At 41.6% G+C, this 24,352-nt stretch overlaps 2 protein-coding genes across 7 annotated transcripts in view; one reads left to right on the forward strand and one right to left on the reverse strand.

Moving 5' to 3' along the window:
- Positions 1-262: 262 nt before the first annotated feature.
- Positions 263-12,554, reverse strand: cunh18orf54 (chromosome unknown C18orf54 homolog). 6 transcript variants are annotated; one of them, XM_013914674.1, is made up of 15 exons: positions 12,514-12,554; positions 8,817-8,952; positions 8,243-8,402; positions 7,952-8,119; positions 7,436-7,535; positions 7,285-7,345; positions 7,032-7,209; positions 6,635-6,726; positions 6,282-6,390; positions 5,166-5,258; positions 4,911-4,965; positions 4,769-4,820; positions 3,807-3,968; positions 3,621-3,694; positions 263-1,219 (listed from the first exon to the last, which is right to left on the reverse strand). In XM_013914674.1, the coding sequence occupies exons 2-15, from the start codon at positions 8,949-8,951 to the stop codon at positions 1,063-1,065; spliced, it is 1,596 nt and encodes a 531-aa protein (XP_013770128.1). In that variant the 5' UTR covers position 8,952; positions 12,514-12,554; the 3' UTR covers positions 263-1,062. The 6 variants fall into 6 exon arrangements, with proteins under 6 accessions (XP_013770128.1, XP_013770123.1, XP_013770125.1 ...); XM_013914669.1 differs by lacking the exon at positions 12,514-12,554 and adding an exon at positions 9,585-9,716; XM_013914671.1 differs by lacking the exon at positions 12,514-12,554 and adding an exon at positions 9,447-9,565.
- Positions 11,846-24,352, forward strand: part of mbd2 (methyl-CpG binding domain protein 2) — a 28,999-nt gene continuing 16,492 nt past the window's right edge. Inside the window, exons 1-3 of the mRNA XM_005748178.1 lie at positions 11,846-12,409; positions 19,658-19,817; positions 22,554-22,694. Coding sequence (XP_005748235.1) covers positions 12,297-12,409; positions 19,658-19,817; positions 22,554-22,694 — 414 coding nt within the window. The 5' untranslated portion in view covers positions 11,846-12,296. The remainder of the gene's footprint in view (positions 12,410-19,657; positions 19,818-22,553; positions 22,695-24,352) is intronic.

Raw genomic sequence — 24,352 nt, forward strand, 5'->3', positions numbered from 1 at the left:
ACGGTCTCATGTGACAGTCTTCATTTATGCTTTTTCCCCAGCTCTTCTTCTGTCTGCTAACAGTTTTTGGGTTTCCATTTGGGTGGAGCTACAAATTGGCATCCTTTTTAAAAAAAAGCCATATCTGACAATTGTAATTTTTATTCAGTTACGACACACATTTACCGTGTCACAAACTTTTTCCTCCCTCTGCAAAAAAAACCAAAAAACAAAAAAAACCAAAAAAAAAACCAACTCAAGCAAAAGAGACAAAAAAAATTTCTTCAAATCTTTCTGCTTCTTTTTTTGTTAGTTTCTATGATATTCGACAAAATCAGCAAAGGTTGTTAATTTTGGTGACTTTTAACGTTCCCTGATAAAAAATGCTGTGCAGTCCCAGATAAAGATAGACATCTGAACACCCTGGTCCCCCCCAACCCATGGCTCAATACTTCAATTTTCAATCCAGGAGTCTTGAGTCTTCAGAAAATCGGACTGGATTGTCACAATAGTACACGTTGTGCTTCCACGTGTACATCTTTTCTACAGCAAAAGCAATTTATTGTAGTTTTACCTGCAAGGAACTGAAAAGCTATCACTGACAACAGCACTGATGATCTTTCTTCCCTCTGGCTGAACACTGCCCGGTAACCTCTTCATTTTCAACAGGAATGAGTGTGTGTAAATCTTTATGGCACCAACAGTCTGTCTACAAACAGAATGAAACCCATCAATACAAAACGGTCTGTGCACCAACAAGCATCAAGCCCATCCATCCATACTGTTGCATTCACAAACCCCTGAGACACATTCAAAATATAAAAGATGTGGCATGTTTTTCTCGTCTCGGAGTCTGTCCTTCACGTTTTCTTCTCTTCTTTTAAATTATCGCTGTGTTCTGACTCTTCCTCAGAGTCTGAGAAAGAGAACAGTCCAGGAAACTTCCTGACTCTAAAGGTTTAGGGTATAGTTTAAACTGAGTTGTATTAGTGTTTAAAAAATTGCACTTTCTTATAAAAAAAATACACAAACACAGTGCAGATACTATTGAGGCTTTTGGCACAGCGAGCATCCTTTGAATGTTCAGTTTCTGGAGGGTTCCTGCTGAGAACAGACCAGTCTGTCGACAGATGAGGACGAGTAGCGCCCCTCGTCGTCGTCCTTCTCTTCCTCTGTCGCTCTGTGTTTCTGTCTGGGTTCTTCCACCAGCATCTTCAGGCGGTTCAGATGATGCAGAGCTCTGAGGAGGAAAAACATGCATGCTTTACTCACCCTAAACTGGAGTCTAACTGATGTACATACTGTGGTGGTGGATGAAGATGCGTTTAATGTCACCCAAGTTTTTGAAATCTTGTTTTTGAACTATTGGGCTTAGAAGAAGAGGGTGAGGATGAGGAAGAGGAGACCCTATGGGAAAGAAAGTGCAGGTGTGTTCTCCATGGATGAGGACTCTGTTTCTCGGGACTGTGAGCCACCACCACCTCAGCTTTCTGAATGCCAACATGAGAACTGAGGGCTCTGAAGGACACCGGATGACTTGTCAGTCACTAACTTACATCCTGTTTTATGATCCTTCTTTTACTTCAAATGTAATAATCACTAGGGCTGTTCGATATAACGATATATATCGGGTGACGATATAAAAACGTCTATCATTTCATATAATGTTTACGGCAATATTTTTTCATCGTTTTGATGGTCATTGTAGTGGTTATATTAATTTGTTAAAGTTCTCTCTTTCCCTTATATTTAATATAACCACACTACGGACGGACAAGCGACTGTTTTTACACGTTGTCGTTAGCAACCACGACGGTAAAACAATGGCGTGGCTCCGCCGTCCGCTTGTTTGTTTTGCATATTAACCTTTCCACAATAAAGCTCAAGATCCTGTTGAGACTTTTCAAAATAAACTAAATCCCGTGAAAGAGTATGGAGTGTTTACGGATGAGAAGTAAAAAAGAGCCGCCAGGTGCTAAAAAATAAACCTTAGACTCAAACGTTAGAACAGGCTTTTCCCCGCAGCACGCCGTGTAATAAATACTCACAAAGAAAACGCGGCCGTTACAACTTATGTCTAAAAATGTATAAATTCATGCATCGGCTAAAAGTCATAACTCCAGGTACATGACGCCCAGCTGAAAACACTTCATGCAAGTCGAGCTGCCCGAGATTCACAGAATTTACAGAAAATGTTACATTTTTGTGATTTATATCGTTATTGGAAATGATAGATGTCTTATATCGGGATATGAGATTTTGGTCATATCACACAGCCCTAATAATCACATTTGACTCAGTAAGACTTTAAACTAGCAACAGAGACCATAAACTCATTGTGAAAGTGTTTACTAATGCTGGGCATACACTGTGCGATTTTTGGCTCATTTTGAGCCGATTTTTCAGTCGTGCGACCGTTTTGGGGATCGGCCCGAGTTTCGCCTTCATCGTGTGTCGTGCATCGCGTAGTATACGTGGGGTAACAGAAGCGATTAACACCTCACGACCAGCTCCCAAATAATCAATCGCTTGGTCGTAAGAAAATCAAACCTGTTTGAAATCCTGTCGGCCGTCGTGAGGGTGTCACCGCAGCCTCTCACACTGCGCACGCACAAACACAGAAATGAAAGTGAAAAGACAGAGTAGCACAGCAGTGCTGCGTGTGATCTGGACACAAGCGATGGAGGCACAACTTGTAGAACTTTGGAAAGCTCATCCGAGCCTTTTCGATGTGGCCTCACAAAATTATCACGACCACAACAACCGTGAAAATAATTGGATGGACATTGCTGATCAATCCCAGCTGCCTTATCAATGTTTTTCATTAGCAATTTAGCAAAGTTGACGGTGGTGGTGTGCGTGTCTGTGTGAGTGAAAGACAGAGAGGGAGAGTGAGCGACAGATTTTCTGTTATAACCTTCATATTATGGACGCACAGTGTGAGCACTCAGGTCGCATCAGAGCATAGAGACCCTGCAACGTGACCTACGAACTTCTAACCCCTGCGAGTCAGTCGTGCAGTTTGAGCAGGAGCTGAATAACGCAAAATCCCACAGTGTTTGCCCAGCTTAAGGTAACAGGTCAAGTAAGATGTTGGGTCACTTTCTCATAGACTTCTACAGACTCTGACTTGTTTCAACAGCCATAGATGTTGCCCCCTGCTGGCCATCGGAAAAACGCAGGATTCACACCCAGAAGCTGACTGTCTTTTATCTAAAATCTGAAAGTAGAACAAAAGGACTTATCTTGGAGTTTTCAAAAATACATTTTAATTTATTATTATCATCATCATCATCATCATCATCATCATCATCATCATCATCATCAGTAGTAGTATTGCTTTGCATCACCAGTGGTTATTCGGCCCATACTCACTATGAGTTACTAAATGTCACTTGCTGGCTGCCACATCATTGCTAGTTGTTTCCTGTGTGGACCCCCCTTTGCCTTACAAGACAGGATGGCATTTGATTTCTTGACATAGTTTCTAGTGACGTTTTGAGTAAAATAATGCTTTTAATTTTTGCCTGAAGCAAAAGTGGTGTCTTTGATGCAGTTGTCTTTAAACTGTAAGCACAGGTTATCAGTCCAGTCTCCACATTCTTTCTAAAGGGATAAATAACTTGATCGGAGTCAGTTACCTCTCTAGTGATGGTCTACCAGGAAAACTCTGAAGCTCTTGCAGCTCCTGCAGCTCTGCGTTACCAACAGACCACTGCAACACAAACAGACTCTTAATAATTTAAATCTTGTTTCCTTAAACGTTAAACTCAGACACAGATTTGCATTTTATTATCCACTTTTTCTAAAGATCTGTATCCTTGTACCTGTGTTGCTGATGTCAGCAGCCACTCTGAGAGAGTCAGAGCTGCTGGTGGCTGCTGTTGTCGCTGAAGCTCCGCCTCCACAGCCTGCAGTCTGAACAGCATCTGTTTCAGAGCCTCCACCGGACCAGGCTGCTTCCAGATGCTGTTTTCATGACTCAAATCCTGGGAGAGCACAAACAAGAGGGGGATATTACAAACAACACTAGCTTCAGAAACAACTGTTTTGCCAGTAGATGTAGAGAAGGCCTTCAACTGAGTTGACTAGCACTCATTTGTTCAGCCTTAGGAAAAAAAAACCTGACAACTGGGCTGATCTGGTTTGTAAAAACCCAATAGGCTATCACAAACATTCTGCAACACATGTATGATCACACCAGCGAATCAACTGAATAACAGTGGGACACAATGAGCACAAGGTAATACTGTATACAGATTATGTGATACTTGTTTATTACAAAATTACACAAGTTAGCTCAAGTTATTACAATAAAACCGAAGCAATCAACACAACTACTTTTTACATGAGAAGGGCCACAACTTTTGAAATATTACAGTTTCATTTGGTAGAAAAAAATCACATATTTAGAGACACAAATTGTGCCAATGATGGAATATGAATAAGTTCTCATAGTTATGTGACGAAAAATATTTACAACCCATCCAAAACAGAAATTCAGAATTTACTTTATAAGACCCCCAGTGCTAAACGTATATTTAATAGGTAAATTATTGTGTTTAAAAAGAAAAAACTAATATTGCCTAAAAAGCCTTTAAATTCAACCAGTCTAATGTGAATACAAAGAAAAACTACTGTAGTGAGTCAAACAGGCTCACTGCAGTAGGAGGCCTTGTCCACTGACCTGAAAGGTTAATGTGTTTCACATCTGGGCATCACTCAGGAGACGAGAATAAATGAAAATTACACAATTAGCTGACATTGTAGAACATGACAGTAAACCTACCTCTGCTCCCCTGTCAGTCAGCTCCTCTGTGCAGCCTCCTGTTGCTGAGTCTCTGCAGGGTTAAAATGCCACCACATATATGAGTCTGCGTGGAGTTGCAGCAGATCATAACACACCAGAAGTGTAAATGAGTCTTACTCACAGAGGACAGTGTGAGGGAGAATGGTGCAGCAGCTCCTCAGTTTTCACAGGAATCACTGACAACAACAGAAACAAAGAACTGATCGGATACCTGCTTCATTTCCAGCTTGTTGGTAATAAGTTAAAGTCTGCTTAAACAGTCACAACAAGAACCAGACACAGCTGTGCTTTAAAAAACAACAACAACAAAAACTTTGGTATAAGTGTTATTCAGTGTAAAAGACTTCCTGCTCCTTTGAATGAATCCCGGTTTTACCTGGATCTGCAGGACTCTCTGCTTGTCCAGAACTCCGAGACAGAGAGTTTAACACCTGGTCCGCCTTCTGGATCAGAGACTCGATCCTGTTGTCTGACAGGTGGGAACACACATCAGAAACAAGTTTAGCAAAAAACAAAAACAACAACAAAAAAGAGAAAAGTTTAAAAGAGTGAAAGGTTGTCATAGGAGGTGTGGTTGAAAGGGGAAAAATAAGAAAATAAGACTATATGAATTGAATTTGGCCAGTCTCATGTTCAAGAGGATCTTCTCTTGTACCTCTTGACCACGTTCTGTACAGCTGCTAGTTTTAGATCTCTGTTTAGTCCCAAGTTCCAGAATTGAGTCAGTCCCCAACAGTTCTCTGACCTGAACATCTGAACCCTGTTTGTGCTGCTGGAGCCTTTTGGAGCATCTAATATGGCTGCTGTGCAGTTAATTGTATGAACAGATTGTCTAAGAACACTGGGGTCTAGTGAAGGTGAGTGAAGGATTGAATTTGGGTGTTACTTGGCACTAATTAGCAGCCATCTCCGTCAGTGTGTGTGATGCACTCATACACTGATATCTGAAATGTGGTGACTTCAGGCTCTAAAGACAATATGTTGGCATCTGAAGCAATAACACCTTCAGAATACAGAATCCAAACCCAGTTAGTGATGTCATTGTGATTATGGCCTTCCCTGATATGCAATCAATGAGTAAAGAATGACTAAACAATATTCAACAGTGCAATAATCCAATGTAATGTATTTTTTTCGTCGACTCTAGGATTAGTTTGTTTTTCAGAGCTGAGTATTGTCTGTTATTAGTCCATCTATCCATCAGCCCAAGCAAAGAAGCCCAGTCATTTTAACTCTTTGCTTTACATGATTTTAAACTTTTTAATGACCTGCAGGAACCTTGTTTTGCCTCTGTGATGGTCACTGGGTCTCTTTTGTGCGTCAAAGCAGTAAACCTTTAACTGTACTTTAACTTTAATTTATATTTTCTGAAAGTCACACGAATAGAGATCTGAAAGTTATGTTTGTGGTGATTTACAGAGAACAATTGTGGACCTATTTTGTTTACACCTCGAATTTTTAACATTACATACTCAAAGACTTGTGTTTTTACCTTGGTACATGTTCATCACAACGTCTGAGCTCTTCCTCTCTGTAGTGAGCAAAGAAATCTGTTCAGCAAACTGAAGCCTCAGGTCTCTGAGCGCCTGCTGGCTGCCAACCTAAGCACACACAGAGAAAACCTATTACTTCATCAACTGACCGATGAAGCTCTTTTTCTGCCTTTGGGACACACATGTGACAGAATGTGGTTTATTTAGAGCACTTGACCACATCATAAGGCGTTCTTTAACACACAAAGAGTCCAGAGGAAAGCACAGTTCCACAGAAGCTCTACAGTCTTCATGAACAACGAGAGCAGCAGGACCATACAACTGACAGTTGCGCTGCAGCTGCTTCTCTCACCTCTGCAGGTGTCTGGTCAGGATCTTCATCTTTCTCCAGGTCTGCTACCCAGGATGGAGCTCTGGTTCTGGGAGCTCCAGGTGGGAGAACGTCTGGAAAAAACAAATATGACCCTTTCAAATAAACAGAAAATAGTCATAGTTTAATGGTGAAATTACTTCCCTGGGATAGACTCCACCCACCCAGTCCAATATCAAATTCAACATTTCCCCTCACTAGATCAGTTTTAAAAGCTCATATTTATGACTCTACACACTGATGGGCTGCTTAATATAAAATAATAAAGAATAACCTATTAATAGATTTATCTTTAACATTAATAATCACAATCTGTTAAATGATGATGAAATACTATGACATCTTGGAAGGCTTGTGCATATGTAGTCGAGGAAGCTACCGTGGTCGTCCCACAGATCTGACTGTGCAGGCGGCTCGCTGAGGTCACACCCCTGGAGCCATGCTGGGTACTTCAGGTCGGGCACACTGGTGATTCCCGAACAGTCCAAGTCAGCCTTGTTACTGGTGAACCAGTGAGGGAGGTGGAGCGACGAGGATACCGGGGCCTGCTCTGATCTCTGAAAAGGGGAAGCAACTGTGTTTATGACACTGCTACAGTCTCAGAATAATCCAGAAAAGACAGTGAGGGTCACCTTAAAACTGCTGATGTGAGCACCTGGTTTAAAAGTGGCGGCCCTCGGCCTGTCTCTGCACCTAGGGAGGAGGGGAAAGTAATAACCTGTAACTCAGATCGACCAGGAAATATGCCTGGTCGATCTGAACGAGAAAGGAAGCAGTTCAAACCTGAAGCTCCTGGACGTCGTCGGTGGAAGAGAGTGATGGTGGAGGAGTCTACAGGTAGATGAGGGGCAGGGCTGGGAGGCTGCAGGCCAGGACAGGAGGTCTGGACCAGCAGAGGAGAGGAGTGAGGCAAAAGTCATCACTTCTGTTATTACTGAATCATCTATGGATTATTTAACGTTGATTATAGAGTCTGAGCTGCAGAAGTTATGCGTTTAAAGGCAGATGCCAGGATGTTTTTAGGTAAAAGTGGTGGATTTAATGACATGAATGAAGACTACATTGTAGATGTTTTTAATGAACTGGTATAAGAGCAGATTCTTGATTGTCACATTTAAAAACTTCAGACTGAGAAAAATGGTGAGGGATGCATTTACTTCCAGCTCCACATTTTCAGTCTTGGACTCTACGAAATCACAGATCCCTACTCTTACTGACATCATACAGATCAAAGAAAACTAAAAAATGTACAAACACGTGTTTAAGAGTTTAAAGGTTGAGTATGAAATGTGTAAAAACCTTGGATGAAGGCGGTGGTGTGGGTGATGGGCATCGAGCCGTCGAAAGGGACGGACAGCAGTTCATCTGTTGTCATGGAGTGTCTGTCCCAGTTAACGCGGTGATGGAGGGGGCTCACGGGGAGGTTCAGGAAGTCTAGCTCTCTCTCGGTCAAACGCTCCCTAAGAACTGAAACAAAAAGAGAAAAATGCAATGTAGATGAATCACTCAGATAACATAAAACCACAGAAGACATAAAAAGCACCAAGATATATCAACGTTATAAGATACCTGACCCTCAGCAGGACCTACCATCTTTGTTTCTGAGCGTGCCCACTCTGTGCCTGCACGGAGTGGAGGGTAGGTTCTGTGGCAGAACCAGCTTTCCAGTCAACGACGAGTCGCGGTTCTGACGACTCCTCTCAAAGTCTTTGATGTAAGCGTCCAGAGCCGCCGAAGCAGAGTCATACTCCTGCAATCAGACAGTAGTGTAGGCTTCCTGTTTTAAAATCCTCATCACTAAAGTTTTTGATAAGAAAAGAACAACAAATTTCAGACTTTTTAAAAATGTCTTCCCTCTCACATAAATGTTTGAGTTATCTCTCATACACCTCTCACACACTTCCTCATGAACTTCACATGAATTTACTCTTTTCTTTTAAAACAAATTCACATATTTTTTTCTGAATTTAGCAGTTTTTCCTCAATGTTTTACTGGAAAATGAAACAATTTTAAACTCTGTCACAATCAAAAAGAGAACATCATCATTTGTCAGGAGAGAAGCTCTCCTGATAACACCCAGAACAGAACCCAGAAACAGATAAAATAACAAAGGGAGATTTCTTCATTCTGTCCATTCCTGCTGTGGAAAGTAATCCCACCCACTCTGTCTTTGTATCTGAAGCTGGTGTCGTGTTGAGGAGGCAGCAAGCTGCTCCTCAGGTAACCTGAACTGGATAGTAGGGAGGTCACCGTGGACTCTGGTGACAGAGAGTGGCCCAATGGACCGCTGTACTCCATGCTGTCAAAAAACAAGAAGAGTACATTTTAAATCGCTAAACGTCGAGGGAATAATGGTTAAAATGTTTACAGAGGTGTTAAAACTGTTATCAGCATTTGTTTATTCACAGCTGACATGCCCAATCAGAGCCATGCCAGCTGTGATTTAAACCTTCCACAAGTAGGCGTGGAGCTACCTGTGCAAAAGCAGCTGTTTGAGACGTTAGAAAGCTAACCACCTTGCGGAGTATGTGTCAGGTTGTTGTCAGTGATAGCTTTGCCGGTTTTCGCTTTAAACGGGACAGTAAAGGGCTTTCTTTAGACTGCGTTTGTTTGCTAGCTTGCCTTTAGCCGAGCTCTGAGCTATGCAGCAAAAAACCCCAAAAACATCGAACAAAAAATAAACTAAACAGACCGTTACATGGCAGATTTAAACCCCATACGTACAGCAACAGTTTAGTGTTTATACAGAGTTTATAACGTGATACACAAATGTTTCTGGCTCAACGTACTCACAAATGTCGCAAAAGTTTTCTCACTGATGTTAAAGTTCAACTTAGCAGCGCTGCTAGGGTGTAAACGGAAATCTTAACCAGGCACTTCCTCAAACTTCCTGAATCTTTATCAAATAAAACAAATATAAAACACTCATACTTCTACTCCGAAATGCCTCCTTTTCACCGTACTCCGTGCCCAACCCTTTTGCGTACACTGACGCTTGCAAATTCAAAGGATCCCGGGTAAAGCTAGCTCACAGTTAGCCGGAGCCACTTCCGGTACCCGGCAGACGCTGCCACCAAACTCCGTTAAAAGAATCTGGTCATTAATAATAATCATAGTATCGGTAAACACATGCTTCATATATAAGTACGGTTTACACAGTTAAGGTGTGTTATGATCTTAAGAAAGTTTCGGTGTCTGTTACAGACAGATTAATATGTTTAACTACCGCCATCAGTGGCTTATCGTGATGCAGAAACATGGTATACATGAGTGAAAGAGCAAATAAAGTTTACATTATATTAGAACGCATAATCGTTTGTGTGTGTAAGATATGCCGAATTTAAAGATGAACTCCGTTGAGTTATGAAAACAAGTCCACGTGAATGCCCCCAAAAAAGAGAGAAAAATTGTCTTGTTTTATTTCTAAAATTCAATTGTAAGCAATTATTGCACTGACGACAGTATAATGATTTGGTGTCACCGGAATTATTATTATTCCCCTTCTTCCGTCTCTGAGTGCGCCACGGTGTCTGAGGAGGTGTTAGTGAGAGCAGGGAAAGGAGAGGAGACACTGTTGAGACTGGAAAAACAGCGGTCAAGACTCCCACACAGAGCTGAAATGTGTGTGTGTGTGTGGGGGGGGGGGATTATATACAGTTTAATGTTGGGATTAAATTATTAAATTGAGATAATTGTGATAATCTACCCACCACCACCCACCCACACACACACACAAGAGTTGAAAAGACAATATTAACACGACACAACAAGAGTAATAAAAATAATAATAAACTAATAAAGCTTTCGAATATCACTGGTAGCAGGACTTAATTCCTTCAGATAACTTATTAATGTGTTGTTAATTTACTGGACTAATTAAAGTAGCATATAACCATTTTAAAAACATCATGCTCATTTTTTGTTTAAAAAGACCATTTTGTTGAAATTCACCAATTTATTTATTTATTTATTTGTGTATTTATTTCGGGGGGCACCATTAATTTATACTAAAAGGCTGCATATTTAACACCCTGTTTGTTCTGTCCTGTGATAACTTCATAAGCAGAAGGGCACGTCTTCCTTTTCATCACTACTGGTTTACTTACATTGTAAAAAACCGTTTTTACAAAAAAATCCGCTTTCACTTCTTTCTCAGAGAGAACTGTAGGTTAGCCATGTTGGGACGACCAAGTATTTTTCCGGGGTTCCTGTCTCTGCTGCAGGCCCCTTTAACCCAGAGTTTGTGACGTCAGTGAGCCAGGAGGTGTGGGGATGTTGAATAACACAGAAAGAGGGATCACTCCCCCTGAAACTGCAGGCACCAGAAAGCACCAGCATAACATGTCGACACAAACTTATCGCATAGACGAAAATATAAGGCCATCTGGGAAATTAAAAAACAAACAAAAAAACAACACGACAAAAAACAAGTGTAAGCAGAGGTATTTTCCTCTTAAAAGGAGTTCTTCCTCCCTAATTGTTGCCAAATACCACTCATCAGAAATCATCTGATTATTGTGTTCTGGCACCAATCGGGGTTGGTGCCAAAAGACGTGGATAGGGTAGATAACCAACTTTTTTGCCTCTTAGTGGACCAACCAGAGGACAGAAAAAAAGAGGACAGAGGACACAGAGTAGAGAACGGAGCGATAGGATGGGATAACTGTAAAGTCTGAAAAGCACAGTGTGTTTGCAATGACACTTTTCATAGTTTTTAACACTCACTGCATGCCTGCCCCTCTCTCTGTTCGACCATGAAACAGTTCCAGATGTCTGTGATTCATTTTTGGGGAGTGAATGTCTATAGTCTAAAATGTGGAATCAAAAATCAGTGGCTACCTCCATCTTTAATATGCAGTCTATTGTACTCCCATAGTGTCATGGTCGATTAAGTTGGTCAGACCTTGCAAATATTGGCTTATATATTTCCATGACGAATTCAGTTCATGGTTGTTTATTTATTTATCTATTTTTGCAAAAAAAAATTATGACTTTCAAATAATATTCAATTTTATTTTGAAAACAATAATTTATTTTTATTATTATTATTATTATTATTATTATTATTATTATTATTATTATTATTATTATTATGCAAACGTTTACAGGCTTATTCATACCTCAGACTATAGATTGATAGAGTCTGTTTCACCTAAACTAACACCGAGTGAGTGTTCTGATCTCAAGACGATCTCTGGGGGAGTGTGTCTGTGCGTGTGAGCGTGCGCGTCTGAGTTTAATCGCGGTGTGTGTGTGTGTGTGTGTGTGTGATATCTCAGACGTCACAGCCTGCCGTTGGTCCAGTTCAGTTCAGTTCAGTTCAGTTCACTTTAGATCAGATCGGATCCCCGGATGAGCCGTTGCTTCTCTCAGGAGGTAAACTGAAGTAAACCCGGACCTGGAGGCGGTTTAACCCGGAACAGCCCGAACCGGAACGCTGTGTTTGTTTCTGTTCGACCCAAAATAAGCAGCATAAACAAGCAGGGCGGAGGGAGTGTGAGAGCCACCGTTAACGTAACGTCCGTGACGTCGCTCCGCTGGTTTTTCACCAGCACGCCGCGCGTCTGGGGGGTCCACGCCGGGATTTACCAAGTGATCGATTAATCCTACAGGAGCCTGAACCGTGGGATCGGTACACGCGCTATGATGGAGAGAAAGAGGACGGACTGTCCCGCTCTGCCGCCCGGTTGGAAGAAAGAAGAAGTGATCAGGAAGTCCGGGCTGAGCGCCGGAAAGAGCGACGTCTACTACTACAGGTAGCCCATCACACTAATCGATCAGTGGTTACACAGCAAACCGATAATCAGTCAGCAGTTCAGCTGTGGTACCAATGCTGACTCTGGACTGTTTGTGAGCTCACCTCTGTTCACACTCAGTGGACCAACCAGAGGCTCGGCTTCAGTCTGAGAAGTTACAATGTAGTGCACAGTAGCAAAGTAGCCAATCAGAATTCATTCTTAATAACAGCATTACAACAATGTAACAATGTCTGTATGACCAGAGTTGTGGCAGCAGGGGGCCAAGAACAGCTGGGTGACCGAAGCAAGCTAAACCAAAGTGCTTGAACATTGGTGGGAAGTTCATCCAGATATTGAGATTACAGTGGACACACCTCATACCTCCATAAATGTGCAATAAGAGCAAAAATGAAACCAATAACGAAAGCTAAAAGAAACCCTGCAGTTTCTATAAAGTCCACCTGAGGCAGACTTTCAGAGTAAGTCAATTTCCATAGACTCCAATATTAAAATGTCTGACTTGAACGTGTTCACAGTTTTCGTTTTTAGAACTTACTCATTTGGGTTTTATCAGGGCTTAAATATAGGTTTCAAGGCCTCACGTTTGTCAGCTCATTTGACTCTTTAAATTGAACCTCTCTATTTATTCTTTTGATCCCATTAATGCCAGTAAATGACAAATAAAATGTCTTTTTGTGTGGTTAATTGTAGTGACAGACCATCCACACACACATACACACAAACTCTAGTTTTGACGAGTGACGTTGTAGCTTTTAGTCAGTTAAATAGAAATAGTAAGCATGTGCTATCTAAATCCCAGAATGTTGATTAATTTAGTCTGACTTTATTAACAATACACTTGCATAACCACCATTGCTTAACAATGAATTGTCATGACCGTTAATGGCCCTGAGTACTATTCACAGAGGTGGCCGTTACCTTTTCACATAAGCTGCCTTCTTGACCTCCTTAAGTAAAAAAAGGGGAATGACAATCTTTGAGCCAAAGAGGGAATCTAAGAGGACATCTTTCAGTATTGTTTAGTGCTGTGATTGCAGCCATTCTCCAACTCTCAGTGAGTAGTACTCGTGGTCATTGATTAACTGCTGTGATAATTTGCATATGAATGAGCATGAAACTGATCTGATCTGCTCATTGTTATGCAATGGTGCTGGTTTAGATCGTAATGCAGTTGTACCGTTTTTAAACTGGGGGAAACCTGCAGAATGCTGAGCCTGGAGTCACTTGGAAGAACAAGTTTCTCCCACTGAAAATGTTGGGTTCAAACAGTGTAACCAAGTTAACATTAGCTGGTAAGTTAGCACTCCACTCCTTGACATGTCTAGCTCCAAAAAACCCGAATGGCGGTGGACAAAATTCTAACACTGAATCTGCAAAATATGTCATCCAAAATGGTAAATGGACCTGTTCTTATATAGCACATTTCTACTCTACTTGAGGACCCTCATTTACCCATTCACACCCATACATCTATGCTGTTTTTTATATAAGTGCTTTCTGTCAAACATTTACATTTAGATTGATGGAATTAGTATGCATCATGAATGTTACAACAAAGGTGGACGATATGCCTGGTGCTCAGTAGTTAACTTTCTGTCAGACTCTGGGACCACGGCTTTGCATTTTGTAGCCATTTCCATTGTTGCTGTGTTTTCTGGGGCTTTTTTTATATTACAAATTTCCTTTTTGATTTCAGTGAATGAGACACTCTCCTAACTCACTGAGTGTCGGCACAGACTAGCCAATCGTTGGCCTGCAGTTTGACGACATCACATTTCAGTACCTACTTGGTTCGCCTTGGAACCCCGGCCGAGCAGGTCTATTTGAGTAGAAACTAATGGAAAAGGGGCTATAGTGGTCACCTTTGATATACAGTCGATGTATAAATTGTTTTTGTAACTGTTTCTTTATCAACCTTAAGGAGAGTCTGAATCTGAAAATGTATCATGGTGTCTCGCTTCAGTGCCACTTGTACATCTATTTAACGTCTCCTGACAGCCACATGACTCCCTTATTGACATATGCTGGGTAAAGAACAGCATGTTGCACTGATACCAGCGGGCATCGTGTAAAGCTATTATCTCCAAATGCTGTACAGTAAGATAACCACTCATTCTAGCTGGGTTAGGCCTCTCTCCTGATGTTGTCAGAGGCAAACTACTGTTGGAAATGTCCATAACACTGAGGATCCTGTCCCTGTGCCCAGACAGCCAACCGTCTGCTTCATAAAGCTGGGAAACGTAAAGCTGGGTGTGCCATTTGTGCTGCTGTTGCCTGAGTTAGCTGGAAGAGACTGTGGAAGTTTCACTTCAACTTTCTATAATAGCTTTTTAAATAGCCTTGAAGACAAGCACAGCAGCTGTGACGGAACTGTGTCCTGTTCAAATAATAGACTGCAAGATGAATTTTACTTTCTGTGTTTTGTGTAAAGCACATTTAAACACAGCTTTCATGGACCATAGTGTTGTATGAAGTATGCACATTCATATACACACTCATGTCATTACATGAAAAAGTAAAAATGGACACAGAATACAGAATTATCAAGCACCCAGCAGTGAGCTGGGTAGGTCTGGGAGTAAAGGTGGATTCTGACCTGACTTCAAAGCAGAGATGGAGGTCACCTTTTACAGCAGGTAATAACTGATTCCACAAACATGGAGCAGTGCCTGCCAAAGCTCTGTCACCGTTTTGTTTGAGGTGTGACCTTGGGACATGTAAGCGATCTTTACCAGTGGATCTGAAAAATCAGAGGACTTGAATGTAAATGAATGAGGCTGGTGAAGTGGGGCTTTAGAAGAAATCAGTAGGGTTTTCCTGGCTCAAAATGGGTCTTTAGGGGTGAGTAGGATCACATACATTTAAAGGCAATGGCTCTGTGTTATCTTACAGAGCACAAATCTCTGCATTTCCCCTGTCACTTAGGCTTCAGTTTTTTTTCCTAATTTGTAATTTCAGTATATTACATTTTGTTTTCGTTTCGTTGTTAGTTTTTCGTTCGCTCTGATTAGTGTCGATTTATTTTGAAGAGGGCGTACATTAAAGGTATTTTCTGTAATTATTCAAATGTAAATATTTCACCACCAGGGGCCAGACCTCAAGAGGCCTGGCTTTTTTCCCATGACACAAGAGTGCACTCTTTTACCTGGTTAATTAGAAGTTAAAACGAATCCTTGTGCCGTGCGACAGACTGGCGACCTGTCCGGGCTGTGACCTGCCTCTCGCCTTAGGCCCACTGAGATAGGCTCCAGCTCCTCCCGCAATCCCAAATTGACCAAGCAGAAGAGAATGGATGGATGACTCATTGCACCATCTTGTGGTACAAGTTTGTATTGCATCAAAGTACAGTTCAGCCACAGTTCAGCTTGAGTTTATATCTCTTTTAGCACAACACATAAATGAGTGGGACATAAAAGAGTTACCAAAAATGTGTTTCTATCATGCTTTTTACTACTGCTACTACTACTATCAGTGCTCTATGACACTGCAAATTTTACTGTCGCTGTATTTACTGTATTGTCAAGTAAATACAGGGCTGTTCTTGCCAATACTGATAGTGTTACTTTTAAGCTATAAAAGGCATCTGATCACTAAATCACTGTTATTCTGACTTTCCACCGGAATCAGTTACTAAAACAAAACAGAACACACTTTTTAGCTTTTCGTTTGTTTTCAAACTATGTTTTTTGGACATCTGGGATATAAAAGTGTCTGTCTCTAAAGCACTTTGGGTCACCTTCAGTTGTTTTAATGTGCTGTAGGCTATAAATAATAAAGATGTAACAGTCGATAAGAAAAGGTCAGACATTTTTCATACTACATATTCATTTCCTAAATAAAATACTTTATTTGCTGCATACGGAACATAGAGGATAGAAAGCAAGTATCGACCGTATTGGGCTAATATTGATCCAATATCAATACCAGCATATGTATTGATGTTATGAATATTTGGTGGCAGTTTCTTTAAATTCTAGTGATATCCTTTGAGAATTTTTGGATCTTTAGAATGATTTTGAACACAGCTAAAGGTCATGTTAGCTGGAATCATATGGTCACAAAACACACAAATCAGGCATCATTTTGCAAATGCATGTGATTGACATATGAAGGAAGACATGTCCATGCACCCTAATCACAACATCTCTGTGTTGTAGTAAATTATGGGAAAAAAAATCAGTTGAGCGTGAGATGCAGGGTCACTTCTATTTCACTGTTTCTGCACTTTTCTTGCCCCCCGCGCTTCTCTTATCCAGTAATGTGCATTCAGGCAGGAAAACCTCAGCGTCTGTGTCTCTCTGCCTCAGAAATACTCCTGCCTCAGCTCTTCTCCAGAGCAGATTAAAGTTGAGTTTGGAGCACTGCTTGTTACGTTTTTCCTTTTTGCTCAGCATTCTGCGTCAGATCGCAGAGGAAGTTGCTCCTGGTGCAGCTCTGCGGCATCGTAGCCTTGCCGCAGAGCCGGTGGCTGTTCTTTACTTCCTGTTGATCTGCACAGCTTGGGCCTGTCACTGTAGCAGCTCAGAGACGTCTGAGCTCCGTCACATCCTGAAGGCTCACTTTCAGTTTGGTTTGAAGTGACTCATCACTTCCAGTAAGAAAACCAGTCACAACAGGTCAGTTTACTGGAAGAGCAGCAACGCCCTGCTGAGGCCTCTACCGGTTTCACAAACTCATGTTTATCAGGACCCTTTTTTTACCCTCCACACCCACACGGAATAATTTCAGGCCATAAGGAAACACAGAGTCTTTCAGTTATAGACCGTATAATATTATCCTGACTAACACTAGAGACACTCGGTGAAATGCTGGAAGAAGAGTAAAACTAACTCTTGCTTCTGTTGCTGCTGCCTATGTAGACACTAAAGCTGGTGCACCAGAAACCCAGGGTACGAGATGGTACAGGTATAATCAGAAAAGGTTTATTCCTAGGCAGACGAGGAGACGCCTCCTGTCCCTGTCTCTTCCCTCCACTGGGTTCGTCACGTCCCAGCCCAGCTTACACTGTGCACTGGAGTCTGTCGCTCGATGCCACCACTTTTATCCCATGGCCAGCCAGTCCACAGTGGATTAAACAATGTTTCCCCAATGTTTCACTGGCTCCCAGTGAAATTCCAGATAAAAACAAACTTGTTCTGCTCACCTTCAAGGCCATAATCTTGCTCCTCACATTTCTAATCTGTTAAGCACTACCTCTTCTGGCTGCTCACTTCGATCCTCTTTTTCTATCCAGCTTGCTGTGCCTCCTTTCCACCTCAGCACCATGGGAAGCAGAGCTTTTAGCTGCTCTGCTCCCAGGCTATGGAACTCTACCCCCAGATATAAGAAACATTGGTTCTCTCCTACAGTTTAAATCTCAACTCAAAACCCATCAGTTCAAAGCTGCATATTCATACCAACCCACTGTTTGTTCATTTTATCCTGTGCTTTTGTTTTTATTGTTCTTCATTTTGTCATTGTCCTATTATGTGTTCTATTCTATAGTTAAGTGCCCTTGGGTGTCTTGACAGGGGCTTTATAAATAAAATGTATTATTATTATTGTTGTTATTAGAAAACCACTAAAACATGCAATACAAACATTAGAATAAAATCATGCAAATAAAAACTACACTCACAAATAAACACTAAAATCAAAACATTATTATAAATTAATTATAAAAGACAAATACAAATTTCCACTGTGTGACACCTAAATGAATGTGTCTGTGCTGTTACACACTGGACCTCTACACCTTTGATTACCCTGAGGACACACTCACATGCGTATATGAGGTTTGCTGGCATTCATTGATGCACGGCTCTCTTAAAGTCCTCTATTAAAGCATGTAAGTCAGGTTGAGTTCAGGATTCTCCCTGGACCATTGCAGCACCTCTATTTCTTTCTTTTTAGTCATTCAGTTATAGATTAGCTGCTGTTCTAGGGATCATTGCCTGTTGCATGACCCAGTTTGGGGCCAAGCTGTAGCCGCAGGATAGATGGACACATTTGACTCTAGATTCCCTTTGTATAGAGAGGAGTTCATGGTCCACTCAGTGACTCTAAGGTGCCCAAATCCTCAGCACTCCGCCGCCGTGCTGACAGTTGGTCTGAGGTGTTTGTACTGATATGCTGTGTTTGCTTTTCTCCAAATATGGTGTTGTGCGCTATGGCCAACCAGCTCCCCTTTGGTCTCGTCTGGTGGTTTGTTCAGATGCAGCTTTGCAAAGCTTAACTGTGCTGCTGTGTTCTTTTAGAGAGAAGAGCCTTCTCCCCTGGCAACCCATCCCAAACAAGTCCTACTCGTTCTCTTTTTTTCTGATTGTGCTGTTATGAACTTTAACATTTAACATGCTGACTGAGGCCTGCGGAGTCTGAGATGTAGCTCTTGGGGTTTTTTTTGCACTTTCAGTTTGACTTTCAGGTGAATTTGCTGGGATGTCCACTCAATACTGGCGACTGTCTTGAATGTTTTCCACTTGTGAATAAGCTTTCTCACGGTAGAATGAAGGACTTCAGATTGTTTGGAAATGGGATTATAACCAAAGGAACAGGGTTTTTCACTCAGCTACAAACAAAAAGTTCTGTTTAGTATCGCTTTGCATGATTTACAGCTCATAATAATCCATATTTATGGTACAGCCTCTCATCTCCAAAAGTTGATTCTGTTCATCTGGACGTAGCGTTTTCAGTGGCAGAAACATTTAACCACTCATCCAAGTGACTTCTTCAGTCTCAGCTGACTGCAGGTTTCCCCAATCTTATAAACAGTACATTTGCATAATGACTGAAGAAGTCACTTGGATGAGTGATGAAACGTTTCTGCCACTGAAAACGCTACGTCCAGATGAACAGAATCAACCTTTTGGAGATTTACTTACCTGGATATGCATCAAGATATTTACAGCCTCTCAGTTCATGTTCTGTCTGAATTTTTTTTTATCCCTTTAATTCAGCTTTCCTCTCATTGACTCTACCTTACAAACAAACAAACAAACAATAAATAAATACTCCGCAGGTGGGAGGGGCGTTTGTACTCACTTTCTGAGATGACTATATTACGTATATCCCCTCTATTTGACATAATACTGAGCGAAGAGTGGAATAAGGAATAAGTCTTAGCTTCCAGCTCACAGGGATTACCTGTACACACACTGACCCCAGGCCATGTTAGGCACTCATCATTGGTAATGTAGTATAGGTTCTCTTTATGATGTTATAAGTATGACTTTTTAATGATAGCGTCCTTTCCATTTTATCCTCCAGTCCTTCAGGAAAGAAGTTCCGGAGTAAGCCCCAGCTGTCCCGTTACCTTGGAAATACAGTGGATCTGGCATGCTTTGACTTTCGCACGGGCAAGATGATGCCCGGAAAACTGCAGAAAAACAAACAGAGATTCCGACATGACCCGCTGAGCATGGCCAAGGTAACCCAGATGGATCACACCTGTGTGGGAGTGACTGTGTGTGTATTGTGCTTTAACAGATTATCAGATTAACAAAACTCTTCCGGCAACAGGTCGAAAGGTCACAGGGTAACAAGAACTTTGTGCTTGTTTATCCATCGTGTGAATATACCTGAGTCACACAGACTTATTTGCATAGATAAAAACCCAGCAGCTGAACCTCATGTTATTGGAGAGTCAGAGAGAGTGAGAGCGGATTGAGATGATATTCTGTTTGATAGCAGGGTGATTTTATGCACATGTGACCAGGTTACTTCCTCAAACAGAGGAAGTAACCTGGTCACATGTGCATAACAAACATCAGATTCCTGATTAAGCTCAGACCTGTTTCTCCACATGCTCAAATACATGATTTATATGTATTGGGGGAGAATAGGGCCTGCATCCTTTCTGAAATATACACCGGTGGGGTACTTGGATGATGTCTTAGACCTCATAGGCTTCATTTACGCTCCAAATTATCCATGTCGACTCAAAAGCTGACTGTGTGCACGTCCACATGGAAGTGTAATCCCAGCAGTCCTGTTATCAGGGACAGCCTGGGTATATTGACCCGGATGTATCTTGCCCTCCTCGGTTTTACAGCCTTGAGCTTCCTTGGTTTGCTCACTGTTGTCACTTTATTTTTCCCTTTTGCGTATTTTAAGTCTTTTTTTACCTCCATCTCATGGATATTTAGACTCAGATCTTAATATCAGGGCTAAATTTAAAGTCAGGTAAGGATTTTTAGTTCTGGATATGTAGAACAAGCCTAATGTTCACACTGAAAAAGCTGGTCATAACCCCTTTATTCATAAATTACTGTCTTTGAGCCTTCTCCTTATCTTGCCTGAGATTTGTTTGGGCATTGTGAAAGTGGGAGAAGTGGATGATTAGTTAAAATAGTTAGTCAGTAGTTAAGGATGAAGTAAGTGGGGTACAGTTAAACGGACGCTTCTTAAACCATGATGTAAAAATAAAAGAAGAAAATCAAGAGGAGGGAAACCCAAACAGAGTGAAATGACATCATAAATCAACCAATCAGCTGTCTCACATGCAGTTTGGACTCACAGATTTCCATCTAGATATGTCAAATGGGTGAAAATTCCAAATAAAAGGAGTTGTTAGATGTTATAAGAGGTTAAAACTTGGTTTTTAGCCCCATAAATAACAACATAATGATAACAATGAAGACAACTGGGAGCATGTTGGTGGCTTTAGATGAAAGCACAAAACCTAGTAATGGCTTCTTCAAAAGTCCATAAACAGACAAACGTTACAAGCAAACACATAAAAATATGAATCCTAATGAATTTATGGGCTACAGGGATTCTAGAGCTTTGAGGAAACATCGGACTCCCTCAGTGGATCTTTTTAAAGTTGATTTTCTTCTAATACTTTGAAAACACAAAAAGGAGATATGTATTCAAAGTCGACTTGTCTACTTCCACTCTGGTGTCTTAATTAACACTCGTCCTAGTTCAGGATAATCTGAATGGTAGTTTGCGCTGGGCCCGGCCCGAGCTTGTCTCCACCTTCAGGGTGTTTTCGCCCAGAATCGACATGCTGCTTTTGATTTGTTTTGCTCTGGATGACTTCTCTTCTTCAAGACCAATCTGCATCATCATTTTGGCTCTGACTGGTGTCGGTTGTTTGTCTCATTTATTTCTTGTCTCGTTGATCTTGTCAGTGTTATGATCTAAAATGTGCCATGGTCATCTGCATTTTAAATTGTGGGTGTTAGATCTGCTCTCTTTGCCTTTTCTCTGCGGCACACAAATAGGGGAACCACTTAGGTGGTCCTGACTACAGACCTGGTAAGCTCACATGTAAACTGTGGAGAAGTTAAGGAGAATTAGGGTGGGATTTTTTCCCACAGTTGTCCTTTCATACATGAAGCACAGCAGGAAATAGTCAGCTTTCTAACTGCTGGAAATGACTACTGCTGGAAATGACTGGGAGATGACGCCTACTCGCTGGCGGTGAATGTCTGGTTTTGGCTAGAAGAGTTCAGAGCTGCAGTGCATGTATGAAACAGCTTCAGACTAGATAAATCCTCCAGATCGGCCTCTGTAGAGACTGTAGATTGAAGGTGTGAAATGTATTTTAAATGTGTCTGGGCAAAAACACATTGTGCTCAGTTAGAGTAAAAAGTGCTTTATAAGTATCAATCCATTCAACATTTACTGTGATCACTGACTGTAATCAAACATAGACTGTGTATGTTTAAGTGGATAAAGTGTGGACCAATCAGAGGTGGAGTAGGGTGAGCTGAAATGGGAAAAAATAGCGCCTGCGGAGAGAGGCGAGCCTTAGCAAAATTTACCCGCTAAACGGATAATCTACACATCCTCAGTGTTAATTTCAGCATGTATGTGTTTGTGTGTGTGCTGTATGGACACGGTTCGCAACCCTGTACTGCTGCTCTTCACACTTCATGAAGAGCAGCATGAACGCACTTCCTGTTGTTGTCTCAGCTTAGAGTTAACCCTTTAAGCTTACATCAAACACTCACAGAAACAACCACAGGTTTAATATTTCTGCCTCATGTATAGGAAGGTAAATGTGACCTGTAAGGAAGAAAAGAACAGGAGAAAGCTAAAGTAAAAGAAGGATAAAAGGGAGGAAGGACAAGAAGGTGGGAGGGAAGGAACGTAGGAAGTCAGGGAGCAAAAGAAACCAAACACCAACATTCAGATTCGTGTCTGTCTTATGCAGGGAGGGAAACCAGACCTGAACACAGCTCTGCCCATCAGACAGACGGCCTCCATCTTTAAACAGCCCGTTACCAAGGTTACGAGTCACCCCGGAAACAAGGTGAAGACAGACCTGCAGCGAGCGATCGAGCAGCCCAAACAGGTGAGACGCTGAAACACACACACACAAATACACATACAGGTAATTCAGGAGGGCGAGGTCAGGCTCTTACATAAGAGACGGCTGTGAGGAGGAGAAGAGTGTAATGACAGCTGGAACCACTAGAGGGTGCTGAAGCATCATGGGAAAAGCAGCACACGGAGGACTGAATGATGATTGGAGGGAGAGAAATATGTTGGGTAGAATGATACTGTTAATGAAAGGTGATAAAATATGCATTTAAGCCCCACAGTTCTTCTATTCTAAGACATTCATTTGGGTTCACAGACTAGATGAAAATGAGCTCTTTTTCTGCCACTGAACAGTAAGAGGTTAGCATCCATCAGACTGCCTGCAACATCTTTAGAGCTAGAGTCCAACTTACCCCTCAGTATCGAATTTTTTCCTTGTTGGAACTCTTCACTATAAAAGTTTTTAACAACAGTACTGTTGTCTTCTAACTCTGTCCAGTTAAAGCAGAGCAGCAGGAAAGGAACCTGGTTCCATTATCCTGTTAACATCCTCCAGGTCCCTGCTGACCCATCTACATCCAGCCCTGTTTAAAACCTTAAACCATGAGGCTAACATTAATGTGTGAGTGATGGTTTGAAAGAGGAGTGAAAGAAGCCATCTATGTCCACTGTGAACGACCATCTTTGAACAGAGGCGGTGGTTTACGACACCAACTCTCTGCCATCTATAATCCAGTTTTGAGATCCATTTCCAGACGCCTTAACGCCCACTCACATCCTGGACCATTTTGACCTCAGGAAATCACATGATAGGGTGGGGCCAGGTTTCACAGTGAGTTCACCCGAAACATCGGCTGAATGTGACCCACACCCGCTTTCACACCTTAACAAATGTGATTAGATAGAGGATCAACAGGGGGTTCATGACCCTCTAGGGGGACACTCCCATACGGCTTAAATCGGGGACTTTCCACAATTTGACCTTAGAACTAAAGAAGCTTCTCGGATGAGAGGTGAAACGTCTTCAAGTAACTTAAAGAAGTCCAGACGCTTTTCTTTCCAAGCTCAATATACTTAGTCTCTGAATGAATGTGCAGCATTAATGCTTTTGGGCTGGCTTGAGTTTTTAGATGTGAATAAACAGATCTGGTAAGCAGGATGGTCTGTGGAGTTTAGGCTACATTTCTCAGATTTCTTTCCTTCTATGCACTTGTCATTGACTCAGGTGTGCAGATTTTCTTAAATTTGTTATTTGAATAAACTGATCTGGCCACTCAGATCTTTGCATTTGTGCTTGTAGCTCAAAATATGCAGCAGTACTGAATATACAGTGATATGTAAATAGTAAATAATACTATTTTACCTCTGCCACACAGTTAGATTCTGCTCTGGGTCAGTCGGCTTACTGAACCGATTTCTCTGCCTCATCAGATATGATCCCAACTCTGCCAACAACAGCTCAAACGATCCCACTGACATCCAAAAATATGCTGTCATGCAGCTTCGACTCCTGGATCAAACCAGGAAATTCTCTTGATAATTGAATGAACTCAGCGCCACTTTTTCACAACCCGCCCAGCGTGCGATGGCCTTTAGGGTTAGGTTGGATTTCAGCTGCATGCTGAGTCAAATATAGAGAATCTAGAAGATCTTTTAAAGATTTACCTTTGCTTTGTAGTTCATCTAAGA

This window comes from Pundamilia nyererei, unplaced genomic scaffold (assembly GCF_000239375.1).
Source record: "Pundamilia nyererei isolate P.nyererei 1_Seehausen unplaced genomic scaffold, PunNye1.0 scaffold00215, whole genome shotgun sequence".
Classification (NCBI taxonomy): domain Eukaryota; kingdom Metazoa; phylum Chordata; class Actinopteri; order Cichliformes; family Cichlidae; genus Pundamilia; species Pundamilia nyererei.